This window comes from Indicator indicator, chromosome 4, assembly GCF_027791375.1.
Source record: "Indicator indicator isolate 239-I01 chromosome 4, UM_Iind_1.1, whole genome shotgun sequence".
NCBI lineage: Eukaryota > Metazoa > Chordata > Aves > Piciformes > Indicatoridae > Indicator > Indicator indicator.
Window position 1 is genome coordinate 19,105,051 of NC_072013.1, and position 19,228 is coordinate 19,124,278.

Sequence of the window (19,228 nt, forward strand, 5' to 3'; positions counted from 1 at the left end):
TCACTTTGTGTTTAACACCAAGGCTCTAGTCTCTGATAACCCACCCTTCTGTTCATCTAACATATCTCCTGAACAAACTGATTTGGAGGAGAGACTAGCTACCTTACTGGCTAGTAGGAAGGTAGAATTCAAGCACACGAGTAATAGTCAACTTTAGTTGTTACTGAGTGGATGTCTGCACCCTGGCATGGGTCACAAACATGGTATATATGCAGTAAAATGCTGAGGACATTATAAGTGTTGAGTGTCACATGCTTTCTCCTCACTTCCTTCATGGAAATTCTCATGCCTTCTGTCACAGTTTTTGCCCAGCAGAGGCCTTTCCCAAACATCTTTACTTCAGTGTATAAATACTAAAGCAAAATAAATATTATGCTCTGGGATTCTTGTCTTCCATGTTCATGATTTATCCTTTAAGTCATGATGCTGAGACAGGTTTAAGAAAGCAGGTTTTTGACACTTGTCATTCTAATTCCTAAAACATTATTAACAATACAATATGCTTTTACATTGGCCATGTAGGTAGGTGGTATAGTAAATTCTGCACAAGTCTGAGATTAAAAGTAAGAAAATAATTCAGTTTATTGGAGGAAGATCTGATTCAGTCAGGTTCATGCTAGCTTTCACAAACAAGGCATGGTACTGTCACAAATACTGTGCTTCTTAGAGCTAGTAAAGCCAATCTGATTTTATAACTGTCCTAGTACATGCTTATCAGGTTTGTGCTGGTTCTTTATGCAGGTCACCATTTATTTCTCAATACTCCACTGCTATGGCAACAAATTGTTTTGTTCACTTAGAGGCTAATGAGATTACACTAGATGAGAAATTGAGGGCATTTATCAGAGATTTTTTACAGTGACAGATACTGACAAATGTAATAATAAAGCTGACATCCACAGAGTTAGTCGAAGTAATTTCCAGAAGAAGAAAATTACAGGTTTGTAAATACAGCCAAATAGCCACTGTACTTCCTAATGATGTGTGTTTGTTTTTTTCTTGAAGAATTGGGGAGAGAAAGAATAAGCATTAACACCACAAGCTGGCTACTCTCTGTTGGGAATCACAGTAATAAGACTCAGAGATATTTACTGCTTAGTCTCTCACTTTAAATTAACCCAAGACAGTGATGACTGGAATAATTTTGTCATGTGCCACGTGGCATAACTGATATGGGTTTGTAGCTTCAGCCAAGCTTCTGATCACATCACAATCACTTCTGCCATGGCTGACAACTTAGAATCATAGAATAAAAGAAACATTAAGGTTGGATAAGACCTTTAAGATTACTGAGTCCAACTGTAACCGAACTACCATGACCGATAAACTATATCCTGAAGGGCCACATCTACAGGCTTCTTTGAACACCTCCAGGGATGGTGAATCCACCACCTCCCTGGGCACCACTCTTTCAGCAAAGAAATCCTTCTGCTATTTTTCTCTTCTCCCACAGGCTTCTTTGAACACCTCCAGGGATGGTGAATCCACCACCTCCCTGGGCAGCCTGTTCCAACGTCTCACCACTCTTTCAGCAAAGAAATCCTTCTGCTATTTTTCTCTTCTCTTCTCTTCTCTTCTCTTCTCTTCTCTTCTCTTCTCTTCTCTTCTCTTCTCTTCTCTTCTCTTCTCTTCTCTTCTCTTCTCTTCTCTTCTCTTCTCTTCTCTTCTCTTCTCTTCTCTCCTCTCTCTCCTCTCCTCCTTCTCTCCTCTCTCTCCCCTCCTCCCCTTCTCTCCCTCTTCTCTCCCCTTCTCTCCCCTTCTCTCCCCTTCTCTCCCCTCTCTCCCCTCTCCCTTCTCTCTCTCTCTCACTCTCTCCCCTTCTTTCCTCTTCTCTTCTCTTCTCTTCTCTTCTCTTCTCTTCTCTCTCTCATTCTCTTCTCTCTCTCTTCTCTCTCTCCTTCTCTTCTCTTCTCTTCTCTCTCTCTCTCTTCTCTCCTCTCTCTCTCTCCTCTCCTCTCCACTCCTCTCCTCTCCTCTCCTCTCCCTCCTCTCCTCTCCTACCCTCCTCTCCTCTCACTCTCTCCCTCTCCTCTCCTCCTCTCCTCCTCCCTCTCCCTCCTCTCCCTCTCCCTCCTCCTCTCCCTCCTCTCCTTCCCCTCTCCTCTCCTCCTCCCTCCTCTCCTCTCTCCCCTCCTCCCTCCCTCTCCTCTCCTCTCCCTCCTCTCCTCTCCCTCCTCCCCTCTCCTCTCCCTCCTTCCCTCCCTCCTCCCTCCCCTCCTCTCCTCCCTCCTCCTCCCTCTCCTCCCTCCTCCCTCCTCTCCCCTCTCCTCTCCTCCCCTCCCCTCCCTCCCCTCCTCCCTCTCCCCTCCCCTCCCTCTCCTCCCCTCCCCTCCTCCCCTCTCCTCTCCCTCTCCCTCCTCTCCCTCCTCTCCCCTCCTCCTCCCTCTCCTCCCTCCCCTCCTCCTCTCCCCCTCCCTCCTCCCTTCCCTCCTCCCCTCCCTCCCCTCTCCTCCCTCCTCTCCCCTCTCCTCCTCTCCTCTCCTCCCTCTCCTCTCCTCTCCTCTCCTCTCCTCTCCTCTCCTCTCCTCTCCTCTCCTCTCCTCTCCTCTCCTCTCCTCTCCTCTCCTCTCCTCTCCTCTCCTCTCCTCTCCTCTCCTCTCCTCCTCTCTCTCCTCCCTCCCCTCCCCTCCCCTCCCCTCCCCTCCCCTCCCCTCCCCTCCCCTCCCCTCCCCTCCCCTCCCCTCCCCTCCCCTTCCCTCCCTTCCCTTCCCTTCCTTCCCTTCCCTTCCCTTCCTTCCCTTCCCTTCCCTTCCCTTCCCTTCCCTTCCCTTCCCTTCCCTTCCCTTCCCTTCCCTTCCCTTCCCTTCCCTTCCCTTCCCTTCCTTCCCTTCCCTTCCCTTCCCTTCCCTCCCCTCCCCTCCCCTCCCCTCCCCTTCCCTTCCCTTCCCTTCCCTTCCCTTCCCTTCCCTTCCCTTCCCTTCCCTTCCCTTCCCTTCCCTTCCCTTCCCTTCCCTTCCCTTCCCTTCCCTTCCCTTCCCTTCCCTTCCCTTCCCTTCCCTTCCCTTCCCTTCCCAGCCTAGCCTATCTTATCCTCTATCCTAATTTTTATCCCATTCTCATTTCTATCCTACTATACTCTCACATTCCTCCTCAGAACAGTTGCATGCCTGTGCCCCGAAGGCACAAGTTCTAGTTGATTTTTTTCTGTTCTTAACTGCCTTTCCTGTTCATCACTGTCTCTTGATGCATGCCAGTTAACCCAGGTGCCTGAGCCCTGAGGAGTAGCTCCAGAAATCATCCTGTGTGAACCAGAATACATGCTGTAGCCCATCTGAGTTGAGCTTAATGGTTTAGTTTAATCCCACATAGACTTTTTCTTCAAGCGATTATCTATTTCACCATCATTCTTGAGGATTAATGCTTACAGAGAGCAAATATTTAGGGACAAATTAAATTTAATGGGGCCTAACTATTGCTGTCAAATGAACATGTCTGAGCCTCAGGGAATCCATCTGCTCTTTGAATCTGACAGCATGGAGGTCGGCCCCTATACAGCAGCTGTTAAGAGGCTCCAGTCCTGTACCAAGCACCTTGCATCTGGGTTGTTAGCCTGGTAAATTTGCAGAGAGAACCATGTAGTCAGAAAAGTCCTGAGTGTCAGAGAAGCTTACCCTCTCCTGCTCCAGTTGATTTGCTATGTTTGGATTTTCTTATTGGCATTACCACTGGCTCATCAGGCAGACTCTTCCCTCTCTTGCTTCCTTTGTTTCATAAGCCTGTAGTGATTAGAGTGAGAATTTGAGATGTTCCAAACATTTCCCCACCTCTTCTGCAGGTTTTCAATAATAACCTCCTGACAGACATTGTAAGTTTCAAAAAATGGAGACATTGGCTTAAAAAAAAAAAAGTGTTTATTTTGTGTTGTGTAGTTTGATAAAATAAAGCATTTATGTCATTGCCTCTCATTTAGGCATCGAAATCCCTATTTGTTTCAAACACTCTTTATTTTGCATTTGAGTCTCTGCATGTGTCAGACAAGAACTAACTTTTAGTTAAAATTCAAATACAGATTTATGCAGTTACCTGACTGTGGAAGCTGAGCCTTTAAGGACACCGTAAGAATGTATCAGGAGCTGATAACAGTGAACATTTCTGTATGCAGGTGCATACATATATACCTGAAAACAGATACACAGACTTTTTTTATATATATATACATGCATATACTCACTTTAATTTATGAACAATTCAAGAAATTTTCTGTACATGATTCAAGGTAGGAGAGCTCAGGATTTAGTATTTTTCAGAAAGGATTACCTTTCTAAAAGTAGATTTGTAAATGCTTGGAGATTAAAACCAAATGAACAATATTAGATTTCGTGCCTGTTCAGAGCTGAATACTTGAAAATGTAATTCAAAGTGACAACCGTTACATAAAAGGTGGGTTCATCTCTGGGCAACTTCTTCTTATAGTATATTTCATAAATTTATTCTTGAATTATGTTGTAACTGCAATACACACTGTTACAGCAGACAAAGTTTAGTTAAAAACCAGCACAAGGCTCACAGTGTGCTTCCTACCAAACTTTACCTGCCTTACCCTGCAGCCACAGGAAGCAAATATGAGAATTGTCTCTTCAGTCAGTGAAACAGAGACTGTTGTTTATAATTAATTCCTCTGAAAGAGGGAAGTTTTTCACATTAACATCCAGACATTCAGCTCCTTCAAGTTCCAGAATGGTCTCTCCCAACATGGAGGAAGTTAAGCGCAGGTCGCAGAGGGCTTGCATGGATGAACAAGACAAAACTGACAAAACTCAAAGATAAAAATGAAGCATGTTAGAGGTGAAAACAGTGGCAGGTGACCTATGAGAAACACAGAAACACAGTCTGAGTATGCAGGGATGGGATTAAGAAAAGTAAGGCCCACCAGGAGTTGAATCTGTTGAGGGAACATGAAAAGCATGAGAAGGGCTTTTACGGGAACAGCAGCAGCAAAAAGAAGACTAGTGAAATGTGGGTGCGTTGCTCAACGGGACAGGGGACCTGCTGATGAATGAAATGAAAAAAAGATGATACTCAATATCTTCTTTACTTTGAGGTTTTTCTGTTAGGACCTCCTTTCAGGAATCCAGGGCCTCTGAGGCTACTGCAACATTCTGGAATAAGGAAGATGTAACTGTCAGTAGAGGATGATTGAGTTAGGGAACATTTAAGAAAACCAGACATACTGAAGTCAATGGAACATGATAGGATGCACACATGTACTGAGGGAGCTGGCCACTATCATTGTAAGACTGCTTTTGATTATCTTTAAAAGGCCAAGGCAAGGAGAGAGCTCTGAAAAACAGAAGAGAGTAAATGTTGCTCCTATTTTTAATAGAGACAAACAGGAGGGATCCAGGAAACTATAGGCCTTGCTTCCTGGGAAGATGATGGAATAAATAATCCTGGAAACTGATTCCAAAAAAAGGACAAGAAGATGATTTGGAGTAGTCAGCATGGTTTTACAAAGGGAAAATCATGCCTGACCAACCTAACAGCCTTCTACACTAAAATGACTAGCTCAGTGATGAGGGCAGAGCAGTGGATGTTTATTTTTACTTTAGCAAGACTTTCATCAGTGTTTTCCAAAACATTGACCTTCACAAACAGATGAAGTATGGAGTAAGTTGACAATGAGGTGAATTGAAAAGTGGCCAAAGAAACTGCCAGGTTTCCACAAGCACACTCATCTTACACACTCCAGTGTTTTGAGGAGAGTATGTTGCAACTGGCTTTTTATCTATAAACGTTATGGCTCCCATGTTTTGGCTTATGACATACTACTTTCCCCCCATACTACTTTTCTCAGAAGTGTGAGGATCTGAAAAACTTTTTTTGGAAAGTTTCAAAGAAGAAACCAATGATAAGGTCAAGTCAGGACATCTGGAAAGCTGCCAGGACATGCAGTGGTAAAATAATTTCCCTTATGGCAAACAAATTATATTGCTATTACTGTACTTCCACGACTGGTCTTGCCATCCCACATTAGTCCTGCCCTGACAGCACCCGAGGCAGTAACCATAGCTGGGAACTAGTGATGGGAGGGACACAGTCAGGACTAAGCTCAACACACGAGTCCTGAGATGCTTGGTGCACTATGGAAACAAGTGGGGAAACTCGGCCAGAGGCAGCTGAGTGCGTGCCATCCTGAAATATACAGCTGGAGCCCAGTTGGTGGAGTGGAGTTGCAAGCAAAGCCTAAAACGGCATATGCAGAAAGAGCCTCATGAACATCCAGAAAGAGTAATGCTGCTGTCCTTGGCCTAGCTCAGTACTCCCTCTCTCTCAGCTGCTCTCAGAACGGGGCATCGGGCCGGGAGGTGCGCATCACCAGCCCCCTCAGCAGTCCCAAACACCCTCGAAGCCCCGGGGGACTGCCGAGGGGTGAGGGTTCATCAACATCTCCCGGGCCGGCAGCTCCGGCCTAGCGCTGCCGCAGTCTCGGCGCTTCGGCAGGATAACGTCCCCGCCTGGGGCGGGTGCTTCAGGGCTACCCTGGGGAGGAACGGACTCCTCCCGCCCCATCCCTTGCGAAGCTTCTTTGCGAAGCCGACCCCACTTCGCAACCGCCCCAGGTCCGGGCCGCTGTCCGCGCTTCCCCTTTAAGAGCGCGTCCCCGCCCAGCCTCCCTCGCCCGCTGCTCCGTGGCCCGCAACCCTGCGGCAGCGCACCGGCAGCGGCACCGCTACCGCTGCTAAGGCGAAGCGGTTGTCGCTGTTTTCGCCGGTGTCGGGGCAGACGCTCCTCAGCGGCTGAAGAGCAGCGCAGGCTGGCAGCATGTCCACTAAGGCGGAGCAGTGTGAGTGGCGGGGCCGAGCGGCGCGGGCCGGGATCTGTCCGAGGGGAGCAGGGGGCGGACGGCGCGGGGCAGCTGATGGCTCTGCCTCTCTGCCGGTTGTCAGCCGCTCTGGAGGGGCAGCGCTGCCCGGCCTCCTCCCGCATTGTGTGGCATCCGCATAGCAGCTAGTGCAGGGGGAGGAGGGGCTGCCTTCATTCTGGCTCTCTCTGTCTCAGCCGCCGCGGAAGTGCATGGTGGCGGTGGCCTTCAGAGCATCTCGTCTCCCTCTCCCCGCTCCTGGCTGGCGGGGTGGCCCTTCTGGTGAGGCGAGGTGTTTGTGCAAATGCAGCGCTGGGAACCTGAGGGGAAGAAATGAGGCATCCTGGAATGAATGTTGAGATTGAGACTAACAGCCCCACGGTGGGAAGCGTTCAGCCTGCTTGGTGTGCCAGTGCTGTGTGTGCCCTATCCCAAAGGATGCAGCCACCTGAGAGACTGGAGATCCAGTTGCAGAGGCGGGAGGTGACCCGTGCATTGCCATCTTGAACGTGGTATTGCTTTGAGATAGTGAGAAAGGAGGTATGCTGTCATTTTTGTCTGTGCTGTTCACATTCTGGGTGAATACAGACTGGGTGATAGAGTCCTGCCTATGTGCAGGCTCCTGTAGCCCCCAAAGACTTCTAGCAGAATCCCGCCAGCTGATAACACCCCCTGTCTGGGGACTAATATTCCTCCTTGCAGCATCAGGTGTTTTAACTACCATGTTGGTTAGATCCAATCTGAACAAGATCAAGTGACATGGTGGTTGGGATGTCAGCAGCTGGACTATGGAAGTGTTCCTCACTGTTGTTGGTGCTGATAACAACTGGCATGTCTGTGAGAGCTCAGATGGGAGGCTTAAAGAAAAATACTAGGGTAGCTGAGCTTGGTGCCCTAATCAAAGCTACCATGTCTCGTGATACAGTTTCATGGTTGGAGTTGGGCAATCTGTGTCCAGTAGGTTGGATTGATGTTGATCATGATGACATGATGTGATCTGGCACCTCACATACTGAGACTTGCTGTCTCCTTCCTCCAGGTCACTGGGAAAGGATCCTTATGTTTACATATGTCTGTGCTGAACTGATCTAAGGAAAAGAATACTTGTATTTATTTTTTTTCCTCCTTTAGGGTTTATTGCTTATTTACAGTGATGGATGATGTTGCTACTAAAATATAACATGGATAATAATTTAGGGCACTTCTAGCCTCATAAAGACACAATGTTCTGACTGTGTAGCAGCCTCAAAGTGTGTAGTGTTTGGATTTGTATAGTTTTGTACTTTCTGCTTTCCCTATTCCCCATCTGAGTTCTGTAATTGTTTCTTCTTTCTTTTTATACATTAATTATACTTGTTTAACACTAATGTGGAAGAATTTCTGCCACCTTCTGTCTCTTGGCAATGCCTTTGGCATTTTCTTCCTTTTCTATTTTGCCTTTTCTGTTCCTCCAGTTCTAATGCTTTTGGTGTGCTCTGTGTGAACTTGTCCTTGGCTGGTTTTGTTTTTCTTTTCATCCCTTTGTATTGGTCAAGACACTGCATCTTGGCTTGCCATGTCCATGTTGCTTTTTAAGATGTATTTAGGGTCCAGGTTTCAGTTTTTTCCACCTCCTGATGTTCTTTTTCATGATGCTGCAGGTAGAGTATTTGGTTAATGGACAGATTCTGTGCATTCTAACCTACGGAATATATGTTGTTTACTAACGCTTCTTCCCTGACTAGTTCTTCTGGCATTACCAAATGTCTTTGTCTCTACGTAACTTCAAGATTTCCTCACCTGCCATTTTAAACAAATGATTGATGAACTCCGACAAAGATTATACTGATGTGCATACATCACTGCCAGGCAAACCTTCAAACCCCAGCTGTTGCTTCTGCCCTCACTGAGTTACAGGCAGGAGCCAGAATGTCTTGGGAAGGAGTCAAGTCACAAGCCATAATGAGTCTCAGTTTATCAAGAGCAGCAACAAAACATGACAAATGAGGAATCAGGTTTATTGGAACAGAAGAGGTGGTGGTGTAAATATGTATCTGTGGCTACCTCACAGGTCTTTGGCAGGTTGCGTGAACAATGGGTAAAATGGTGGCAGCCTGGGATTCATCTTGAGAAGACTCCCTTTCTTGTGACCATATGCGTCTTATATCTTATACCAGTGATATTGACAGTGACTTTCATCATTTGAGTCATCGTGGCATGCTTGAGATGTTCTATTTTATTCAAAGAAAATTGGTTCTTCTTCACCTTGAATAGCAGTAACTGGTATTTAGTTGTGGTAAGTAATGACCGGGGAATGCCTGATGCCCATTCTGTTCTTCTCCAGGACAATGAAGCAACCAGGATCATCTTTAAAGACTCCTAGTAGTCTCACTCTTGATTGTGTCAATGCTTAGAAGGATGCTGAAGAGTTTAGTTAGGCCTCTGTAGATCCTAGAGAGATACCCAGCAAAGTATTCTGGAATAACTTTCTTTTTTTTTTTTTCTTTTAAGAGTTTGTTCTGTGTGGTGACCCTATGACAATGACTAAGTACTTCCACAAGGTGACATCCCTTTTTAAAGAATATCTCTGAATACTTAGAAACTTGGAACACTGGGTTGTTCACATACTTCTGTATCTTAGAAGCTGGCAGTTTTGTTCTGGGGCTGTCAGAATGTTCTTTCTGTTCTGGGAGGCCATGCTGAAATTGTCAGTGTTCTCAGAAACAAAAGTGAGAGGTGAGGCTAACTTAAAGCTAATGTTAATATTTGGGCTTTATAAATAAGTTTTCTGTATTGGTATTTTGCCTGATACAATTGCATGACAATGCTGATTAATAGAAATAAAAAATATTTCCTTTATTAAAAAAAGAGAAGTGTTTTTTAGCTACACTATACACTTTATTGAAAGTAAGTAGCTGTAGAGAGGCAGACAATTCTCCAAAATATATCTAGACCTGAATTCTGACATGATCTTTCACATTTTTTGAATTCAATTCACTTAGAGGTATCTCACAGCAAACCATGGCAGCCCCAGTAAGCTGTGCATCTATTGTGAGATGTTCTTTGTTGGGTACTGTGAAATATTGTCTGTTTTCTTCGCAAATATGGTTAGCTTCATACCCTTTTTCCCTTGCAAGAGAAAATAGCATCACAAAATACATGTATGAAGTAATTACTTTCTTAGTCTAACCTAATCTAGACTAGTTTTTATAGGGGTCTTCATGACAGTTTTTAAAAAAAAAGTGTATACATTTAAATAATCTGGTGAACTGATTTGCAAACCTGGGACTAAAACTGAGGTAGAAAGAATGAGGTATGGAACGAGGAAAGGAAAACTGCTAAAATAAACTTCCGTAATCTGAAGTGAAACATATAATGACCAAATCTTACTACTCCAGTGGTTTTGGGGGTGTGTAGGAAGCTATTTATGATGGGTCTTGCAGAGACAAGGATAACCTCTTGCAAAACACAGTTCATGTGCCACAGGCCTCTGTGATGGCCTGAAAGGCTCTGATCTTTCTCTTAGGTATACTGAGGCAATCTGAGTCCACGTGACAAGTTTACATTTTTTTGGGGGACAGGAAAAAGTACTGATTGATTTTAATTAACCATTACTGTCCCCTTAAATTAAATTTGTGAAGTAAAACACTTAAAACTGAGAAAATACCAAATCATTGTCCTGGTGTTACATCCTTAGTTTATTACTTTTGCATGTGCTTTATGACAGTGTCCCTAGCTGCATTTTACTTGCTGTTTTCCCATTTTCCTATGGACTCCAGCCCTATTTAGTCACCATGAGCTTTCTCCCTGTGATGAAGCAGAATAATATTGTAAAGGAGACTTTTGTCTGTAGGAGCTTCACTTGCTGCAGAAAATGGGAGGTCCTGTTCAGTACAGCAGGAAATGGGGGAAAGGATGACAATGATGAAGCCAATTGGGTGCTGAAGACTGGGTTTATCATAATGCAATTCAAATAAATACTATTATTCACTTGATGATTATTTGAGTGTTCCTCATTCGACAGACAGGTGACTTGAAATTGCCAAACCTCATTGATTATGCAGATATGATACCCAGTACGTACTACTATGTATGCTGGCAAATCCAATCACGATATCTCAGATTGAGCCTCCAGCAGCAGTTCCAGGCTATTTGCTCTTGGTGTCTGTCCTTCACTCTTTATATAATATGGATACAATGTCATCCCTTCCCATTCAGCTTGCTTGTCAGTGGTACAGGAAAAAGTCAGAATGCTCATGAAATGTTTAGATAGCACAGCAGCAACAGGCATAGCAACGCCTCTCAGGAAGTTAGTATCCTTCTGCTCAGCAGAGGAGTTAAATGGCATTTATTAAAAAATGAATACCATTGACAATGAGAATAAAACAAAGTATTAACTGATTGCTTGTTCAGAAAGTACAATTTGTCTTCCATACTGAAGGAGTCCTGTAGAGGAGCAAGGTAAAAATTAAGTAGTGAAACTATCATAATCCATATGCTTAAGGGCTGAAGTAATTCAGAAGCATCTCCCCTTTTAACTCGCTATTACACAGTCTCGATGCATTTCAACAACAACAAAAAAAGCATTGCTTCCGTTGAGGCTACGTCTGTGCTGAGTGGTGCTATGACAACTGCTTACTGGTCTAGCTGAAAGCACAGCTGAGCTGGTGCAGTCCTCTGCTACAGCCAGTGCACCCTGTTTCTCAGCAGAGTTGGTGCATTTGAGTAGAGCAAAAAAGAGCTGAGTGTGCTTAGGTGTCTCTGCATGAGACTGTTGTGTGCCATATAGGCAACGTAAATCAATGCAGCTGTGGTGGGTAATCCCTTTTTACAATACTGATCAAGGATCTCTCTTAAGAAATAACCCCACCATTGCTTCTGAAACAACAAAAAAAATGGTTTCAGTAAAGGTGTAGAGCTCCTACTGCCACTTGATCCCCCTCACCTTATGAAGACTTAAATAATGCATGAAGTAAATGTATGGCCTACAGTAAATAATAAAGCACTCTGCTGTCTTAGCTTGTGTCTCTGCTGTGGCTGTAAAAAGTATTTATCTGTCTCACATGAACTTCCTGTGATCCAATGACTCATTTGTTATAAATGAATCTTGAGATGCCTAGAGACATAGAGGAAGTGCAGGGGTGGCTTTTTGTTGTTTCACTGTTTTGTTTGTTTTTAAAATTTGCTAGCACTCATTTGGTCTAAGACAGATGCAGGCATTCACTTCTGTGCTTTCCCCTTGGCACTCTTGCACTGGTGTATTCAATTCAGTCAAAATAATAGGAGTTTAATTATTAAATGAATGAAGAAATCAGAAATGGTAGGAACAGACATGATTCTATCAAACTCTGCAAAAAAAAAAACCACCAACTAAATGAAAGCTTCTTTGTTTGCTTTTTGTCTTTTATGTAGTTGCTTCCAAAATCCGTTACCTTCAGGAATACCACAACCGGGTTCTCCACAATATTTACCCTGTGCCCTCTGGAACTGACATTGCAAATACTCTGAAATACTTTTCTCAGACCTTATTGAGGTAAGTTTTAATTAATGGTCTTGAAGAAGAAAGAGATAAGGGGGTATTGATTGAGTTTGAATTGGATGCAAGATTTAATAGGTCAATGCTCAGCCAAAAAGAGTCAGATCATAGCGTAAGAAAAGAATGGTATGAATTAATCTTTTCTGTGGCTGTTGCCCAATTTGCCCAGTTGAGCTGCTATTGAGTGGCTGATTCTAAAATAAACTTGGTTGATTACACATTTGCTTGGCCCTCCCAAGACTTAGATGAATGCACAAACATGCTGAACTTGTGAAGAAAGGAGTTTGTGACCTGTGGAGTTTCAGATATGTATACTCATGACCTTCTTGACAGTCCTGGTGCCTCAGGATCCTAGAGCTATGAGCCACATGAGTAGAACTAAGTTCTTAACGTGCCATAGTTCATCTGGCTGTTGCATTTGGATTCTGGTTCAGTCCCTTGTAAAAATATGAGGAGAGACAAATTTTGTATACAGATCTGGGTTTGGGTGGCAATCACAGGGCAGGATTGTTCTGACCTGGGGTTTTGATGTATTCCGATATTTAGTAATAATACATAGTACTAAATACCATGTGATTACAGAATACATTTTGAATAGGAAATGCTGCCTGCTGTCTTCCTAAAAAGATATGAAAATTTGTGAGGTTTAATTAGAAATGACATACATTCTGTGGTGCTACCTAGTGGATTCACATTTTAAAATTGCTTTAAAAATGGCTTTTGACAGTGAAGAGGTTATCTTTCTATGCCCAGGATTTGGCTGACACTAGTTTTTACATCCTGAAAAATCCAGTTAAAGCTGCATTTCTATGCACAGCTTCCTGACTTATACCTGGAAAGAATGTCCCTGCTGCCAGAAGCTACTCTGGAAATACAGTTATTTGCCTTATTCGATGAGGAAACACTAACAAAATGCAATTAACTCGTACATTTGTACAGATACCCCTAAAATCCATACAAGCTGAGAAACAGGAATTTGAACTTGAAAGAACAGTATTATTTCATTCTAACATTCATTTAAAGTGCCATTCATGGGACATATCAAAATTCTCAACCCTGTTTGTAAGAAGGAAAGATAGACAGAAATACTCATTATCAGTGGAACACTTGCTCACTGCAACTTAAAAATCACTGTGAAATTTGTTTGCCTTATCATTCAGAGTGTTGAAGAAACTTTTGTTATCCATTAGGGCTTTTTTAAAGATTAATTACATATTGCCTCATTATATTGCAGCATTGGGAAAAATGTTCAAAAAGTCACTAAAGATACCACTGAAATGTGTCTCTGTTGCCACATCAGGCTGTTTTAATGGATTATTTATGCAACACACTTAAATCATACATATGTAAGACTCCTCATGACAAAACAGCCTCTGCTTAAGTGCTGTTAAAACTAGAACGTTGATCTTGATTCTGACCATTTTCTCTCAGCTGTAACTGCCAAGTGCTATAATGAGACTTGTTTCTTTTTGGGTACAAGTTCATTGGACAGGATAGATTTAGTCAGCTGCTTATAGAAAGAAAGTGTCTTTATAGTACGCTCTTGTCTTAATCTGTCTAAGCAGTATAGCTGACATGTCCTGTGTGACAAATTCTTCATGCTCAATGAACAGTGATGTTTCTGGGCTTACTGGAAAAGGTTTATACTTAGCAACTATGAGAGTGGATCAAAAATCAGGACAGCAATTGCACAACTGAACAATTCCATTTCTTTATTTCATGTTCAGAATGGGACTGAACCAAAATCTTGATGCTGATAATGCTGAACCTCATGGGGCAGAAGTGATAATTGTACCTGATACGCAGGTCTACACAAATGGCTTTATCCTTGATGATCTGGGACCTGATCAGCCTCAGAGCTAAAAGGGCACCAGAAATTAAAGCCAGGACTTGGTCTGAGTTTAAGTTGACTGAATTCAGATATTCAGGAAGGTCAAATCCATATTCTAAATCCATGTAACTAGGGAGTGTAAACTATGGGACAAAGTCTGAGTGCTATGGTTGAGCCAGTATAAGTATATACATTTGCTGATACTAAGAAAGAAGCTGGAAAAAAACCAAAACACACCCTGTATTTAGTGTGGCAGATGGAAAGAAGGAAAATCCCACCCACTGTGTGCAGATCTCTGCAAGATTTACCCTAAAACTAAACAGACTGACTAAGAACCTTTCTGATGAGTATGTTCAGAAATTTCTTTGAATATTTTGCATGCTGAGACTTCTTTCTGCCTCCTACACTAAGACTACATTGTGCAAGGTTTAAACATCAGTGATGGAAGTACGTGGTGGAGAATAATTCTAGCTTATGACAGAGCATATGCAATGAATCTGGGCTGCTAAGAGAATACTGATCAAAGAGTAGCAAAAATGCCTATTGATTTCTGGAGATTTTGAATCTGGTCTTCAGAATAGGATGCTTGTGGTCATCTTCTATTTTAAAATAACTCTAAAAAAAATATCCTGGTTTGATGTGTACTCTCTTTGCAGCTGAATTTTTTTAGGACAAACATTTTTTGATGAACATATGCTGCCATAGGAGTAATAGAGGAATAGCGATTAGTCAGAGAAATTCCATATGATGATTGGTGATTAATATACTTTTTACCTTTCCATGTTATGGACATGTTGAGTATTCTTTTTAGTGGGCTACACCCACTGTTTTGGATCACATTCATACCTGGTATCATTCTGCTAGCTGTAGTTGGATCTGACAAAGGATTAGTTTGCTCCTTTGCTCTGTATGTAGCCTACATAACTCATAAGTTCAGGAGGGGGGAACATATGTGGAATGGCTGAAAAAATTCAGTTCCTTATTTCTATGAATAAACATCACATAAAATCACCATGCACAATGCATAGCACATTGATTCATTTAGTTCTTTAATTTTCTCTTTGGGCAAAAGCATTTCTTTACATTACAGCATGAATTTGTTTCATGCCCTGCTCATTTTCAGTGTTTTCTCCCTCATTTGAGGAATGATCGAAGGCTTAAAAAGCATCTTAAAAAATAGCTTGTTCTTTGACATTTTCTTGGAGAAAATTCTTCATATGTATTTCTAAGTAAAATGTTTTACACAAGGAATAGTTGTAAATGTCCGGTAGCTAATTAATGGCCAAGCTTGTTCTGGTGGCATGCAATTATTTTGCAAGCATTTTAGGAAAAGTTTTATGGAAGGCAGTAATTTTGGGACAGATTTGTGGCAAAGATGTAGAAATCTCGAAACAGAACCTGGTAGCTTTTTATACAGAGCAAAGTTCAGTATGGAGTTAAAATCTGCTGACACTCCAAAGTTCTCAGTACTTGAACAGAAATGAGAACTAACTGCATCATTGTGTCTTGGTTTTAGAGAACTTTCAGATTTTCAGTTTTGACTCTTTTGATTATTGCTTTTAAACGATACGGATCTGGCAAAAGCCTGAGTTCCCCCACACCAAATTTGGCATGGTCACAGCTGTAATTTAGATAGGATCTTATTGCTGTTCCTGAAGTGAACAGAAGGATGCCCTGATCAAGACAGAAGATGGTGTGCTTTGGCATCTAATTCATAGATGGGCCAGAGCTCCATGTTAAGAGGAAGAGAAGCCTGTAGAACTAGTTCTCCATCACTGACTTACACTTTCCAAAGAAAGGATTAACAGTAATGTCTTTTCTGGAAATAAGCGTGCTTGAAGTGATATGTTGGCAAGTAAAGGGATGGTAGATAGGGAAGGAATATAATTTAATATCTTCATGTCTCTAAGCATGAGTTACAAAGTATGGCAAATGAACATCAAGCAAATTAAAAAGAATCAGCACTCTGATAATTTGTATTTAAATTCATACTAGATTTTAGGTGATTTTCTGATACAATTTTGTAACGCTGTCATGACAGTCACTATGTTTCTTGTACTGGACATTGGGTAACAGAAACCAAAATAATCTGCCAAATATATAAGGCATAATAAAAAAAAAAGTAGGAAAGAAAAAGTATGCAGCTTCTTAAAACAGACAATGTCTGTCGTCTCTGACTGCAAGTGTGATGTGAAACCACTTGGCATAGAACTGTTCTTGTAAAAATGTTTTATATATATGGCAAATGAATGATACCTCTTATAAGCACCTTAGCGAGAGTTTAACTTACTTGTGTTAATAATTGTTGAATTGACTTGTGAGGTAGGATCTATCTTTGCTAAGGTGATTATATGATGGGATTTCTGTTCTGTTAAAGAGGACAGAGGTTTCCAGAAGCGCTCTCTCTTGATGTTAACTCTGCTTTTCATTAGTCAGTGGAAATTCTAATGCCACTGACTTGTCTTTTTTAAGTTTTAACACTAACTTTGGGAAGAGAGTTAAACCAACTGCTTTTGGAAATCCCTACCACTGAGAAGGGCAAAATGTGCTTCAAAAAACCCAAAGCATTGTGTGTGGTTTAATACATTTAAAAGCTGTATTATATTTTATAGGCACATATGGAGATTATGAACTAACCCTATAATTGCCTGATAACTAAAATATAACACTGCTTAAGTGACAATTTATTTCTATTTAAAATAGTGGGCTTTATTTTTTTAAAAAATACATTAGATGAACATGTTTACAACCATATTTACAACATTTTTAAAACGACATAAGCTGGTTGACGTATGGCCTCTATTTTGATTCCCACTAAATCTTTTTTATTTTTTTAAATTATCTCTCCTTTAGTTTATAGTGAGTTTTGTTGAATAATAACGTAAGTAATAGCAGGAATGTATGGTAACAAACTGTCTGATCTGCAGTTACGTAACTGGTCTTGCTTGCTTAGCCCTTAGATTTTTGAAGGTAACTATTTACCCAAGGAGTGTTTGTATTCATAAAGTAAAATGTTTCCTCCCTAAACATGGGCAAAATTAAAAGCACACATAAACAACCATTATCATTAGCTCACAAACATATGCTAAAGACCATCTACTATATATTATTTTATGACTTTTCCAAATGTAGTTTAGTTAACATTTTAGAAATATATTATTTCTAAATCCATGTGCCTGTTTAAACTTCATTATCTCAAATGATACTGAGTGAGTGGTCATGAAACAGTATCATAAAATACATACAGACATTATTTTAATGCAATAAACATGTGATTTTTAAGACTATCTTAACAAACACACATGTTTATTCTTTGCTAAAACATGTTTCTGCAAGTGCCACACCTATATTTTGCATGTTTTCAGTTGATTCAAAATATTATAGGAGGGAAAATATAACAGATATTTCAAAATCCTCAAAATCTCAGAGCAAGATACCAACCTGTTTTGACACAGCTATTATTCCACAGCAAGCACTTTTAATTCTTAGAATTTTTCTTAACTGTGAAACATGGGTAGGGCACTGAAACATGCATTTTTATATTTTTGCTCCTTTTGAACCAGATAACACATGAGATGCAATGAAATGTTCCTACATATCAATTTTTAATTCTCTTACCTTGATGGATGAAAGTTATTGTTTGCTAGATTTGTAGACATGCTGGTTTTGGTAGTGATTGCATCTTATGTGGGATGTATCTGGTCTTTTATTATTTGTTTTATAGTGTCATTTCAATGTAATGTGCTGTTCTTTGTGTCTTTGTTGTCTCTTTTTTTTCTTTGTCCCCCCAACAGCATTTTATCCCGCACAGGGAAGAAGGAGAATCAAGATGCCTCCAATTTGACAGTGCCCATGACCATGTGTCTTTTTCCTGTGCCATTCCCACTCACCCCATCTCTAAGACCACAGGTCAGTTCCATCAACCCTACTGTTACTCGCTCCCTCCTTTACAGCGTCCTGCGAGATGCACCATCTGAACGTGGCCAGCAAAGTCGCGACGCTCAGTTATCAGACTACCCATCTTTGGACTATCAAGGACTTTACGTGACACTGGTGACACTGCTGGATCTAGTTCCCTTGCTACAACATGGTCAACATGGTAAGCAGGCCCTTCAACCCCTTCCAGTATGCTGAACTTCAGTGCTGTGAATGGTGCATGAATGCAGTAGAAGAGATGGGCCTAAACCAACCTGGATCTGGAATTCAAATCTTCTGAATTGTGTTTATATTGAAGTGTTTGGTTTGACTTTCTCAAATAAAAGATTTTTTTCTGCTAACTGTGGATTTGGGTTTTAATTCTGAGGTGTCTGGTTTTTATTGATAAGCTTGTGGTATGGGACTAAAATACAATGGTATGTAACAAATAACACAGATGGGTCTCAAAAAAATATTTTTTTGGATTTTGAATTTGAATCTACTGGGATATCATCAGACCAGTCTTATTGGAGTGGATGTCTTACAAAGGCACAGATTGCTTGCAAATGTATATCTGGCCTAAAAAGAATATGCAGAAGGAGGGTTTTGGTGAAGGTCCATCTCTAAAGACAGCATAGTATACATTTAATTGAAGAAAAGACATGATAATGGTGATTTGAGATGGCTTAAAAAAAAATGGGTAAAGCGATAGCCATATATCTCTCTGACTTACAGAAAGGCCATATTGTGTTTTGAATTAGGTAATCACAGGATTTTTTGTGACTGTATTGTATTGTTTTCCTTCAAGTTCTGTATATGCCTAGTTTGTTAATCTGTCATTTTCCATACTGGGATTTATGTTGTCCCTGTGTTACATAGAGAGGCAAACATTCATTTTCACCATGGTATCAGGGTGTACTATATACGCAGTTCAGTATAGGAGATTCTTGTCAGAGTGATAACACTGCTGAGATTCTTTATGGGAAAATCTGTTTCTATTAAATGCTGAATTCCTTTTGACTTGGCAGCAGCGTGTTTTGAATCAAAGACTATGGCACTAGGAAATGGTATGATCTTGTAAAAGGGGGGCTCCTAGACTTGCCAACTTAACTTCAATTTCTAGAAATAGTGGAATTAATTTTGAAAACTTTTTTTTTTCCCCTAA

General features: G+C 41.5%; 1 protein-coding gene across 2 annotated transcripts in view; it reads left to right on the forward strand.

Moving 5' to 3' along the window:
- The first annotated feature begins 6,762 nt into the window (after positions 1 to 6,762).
- UNC79 (unc-79 homolog, NALCN channel complex subunit) overlaps positions 6,763 to 19,228 on the forward strand; it is a 104,110-nt gene continuing 91,644 nt past the window's right edge. For both annotated transcript variants that reach the window (XM_054400252.1, XM_054400253.1), the window contains exons 1-3: positions 6,763 to 6,784; positions 12,194 to 12,314; positions 17,943 to 18,247. In XM_054400252.1, coding sequence (XP_054256227.1) covers positions 6,763 to 6,784; positions 12,194 to 12,314; positions 17,943 to 18,247 — 448 coding nt within the window. The remainder of the gene's footprint in view (positions 6,785 to 12,193; positions 12,315 to 17,942; positions 18,248 to 19,228) is intronic.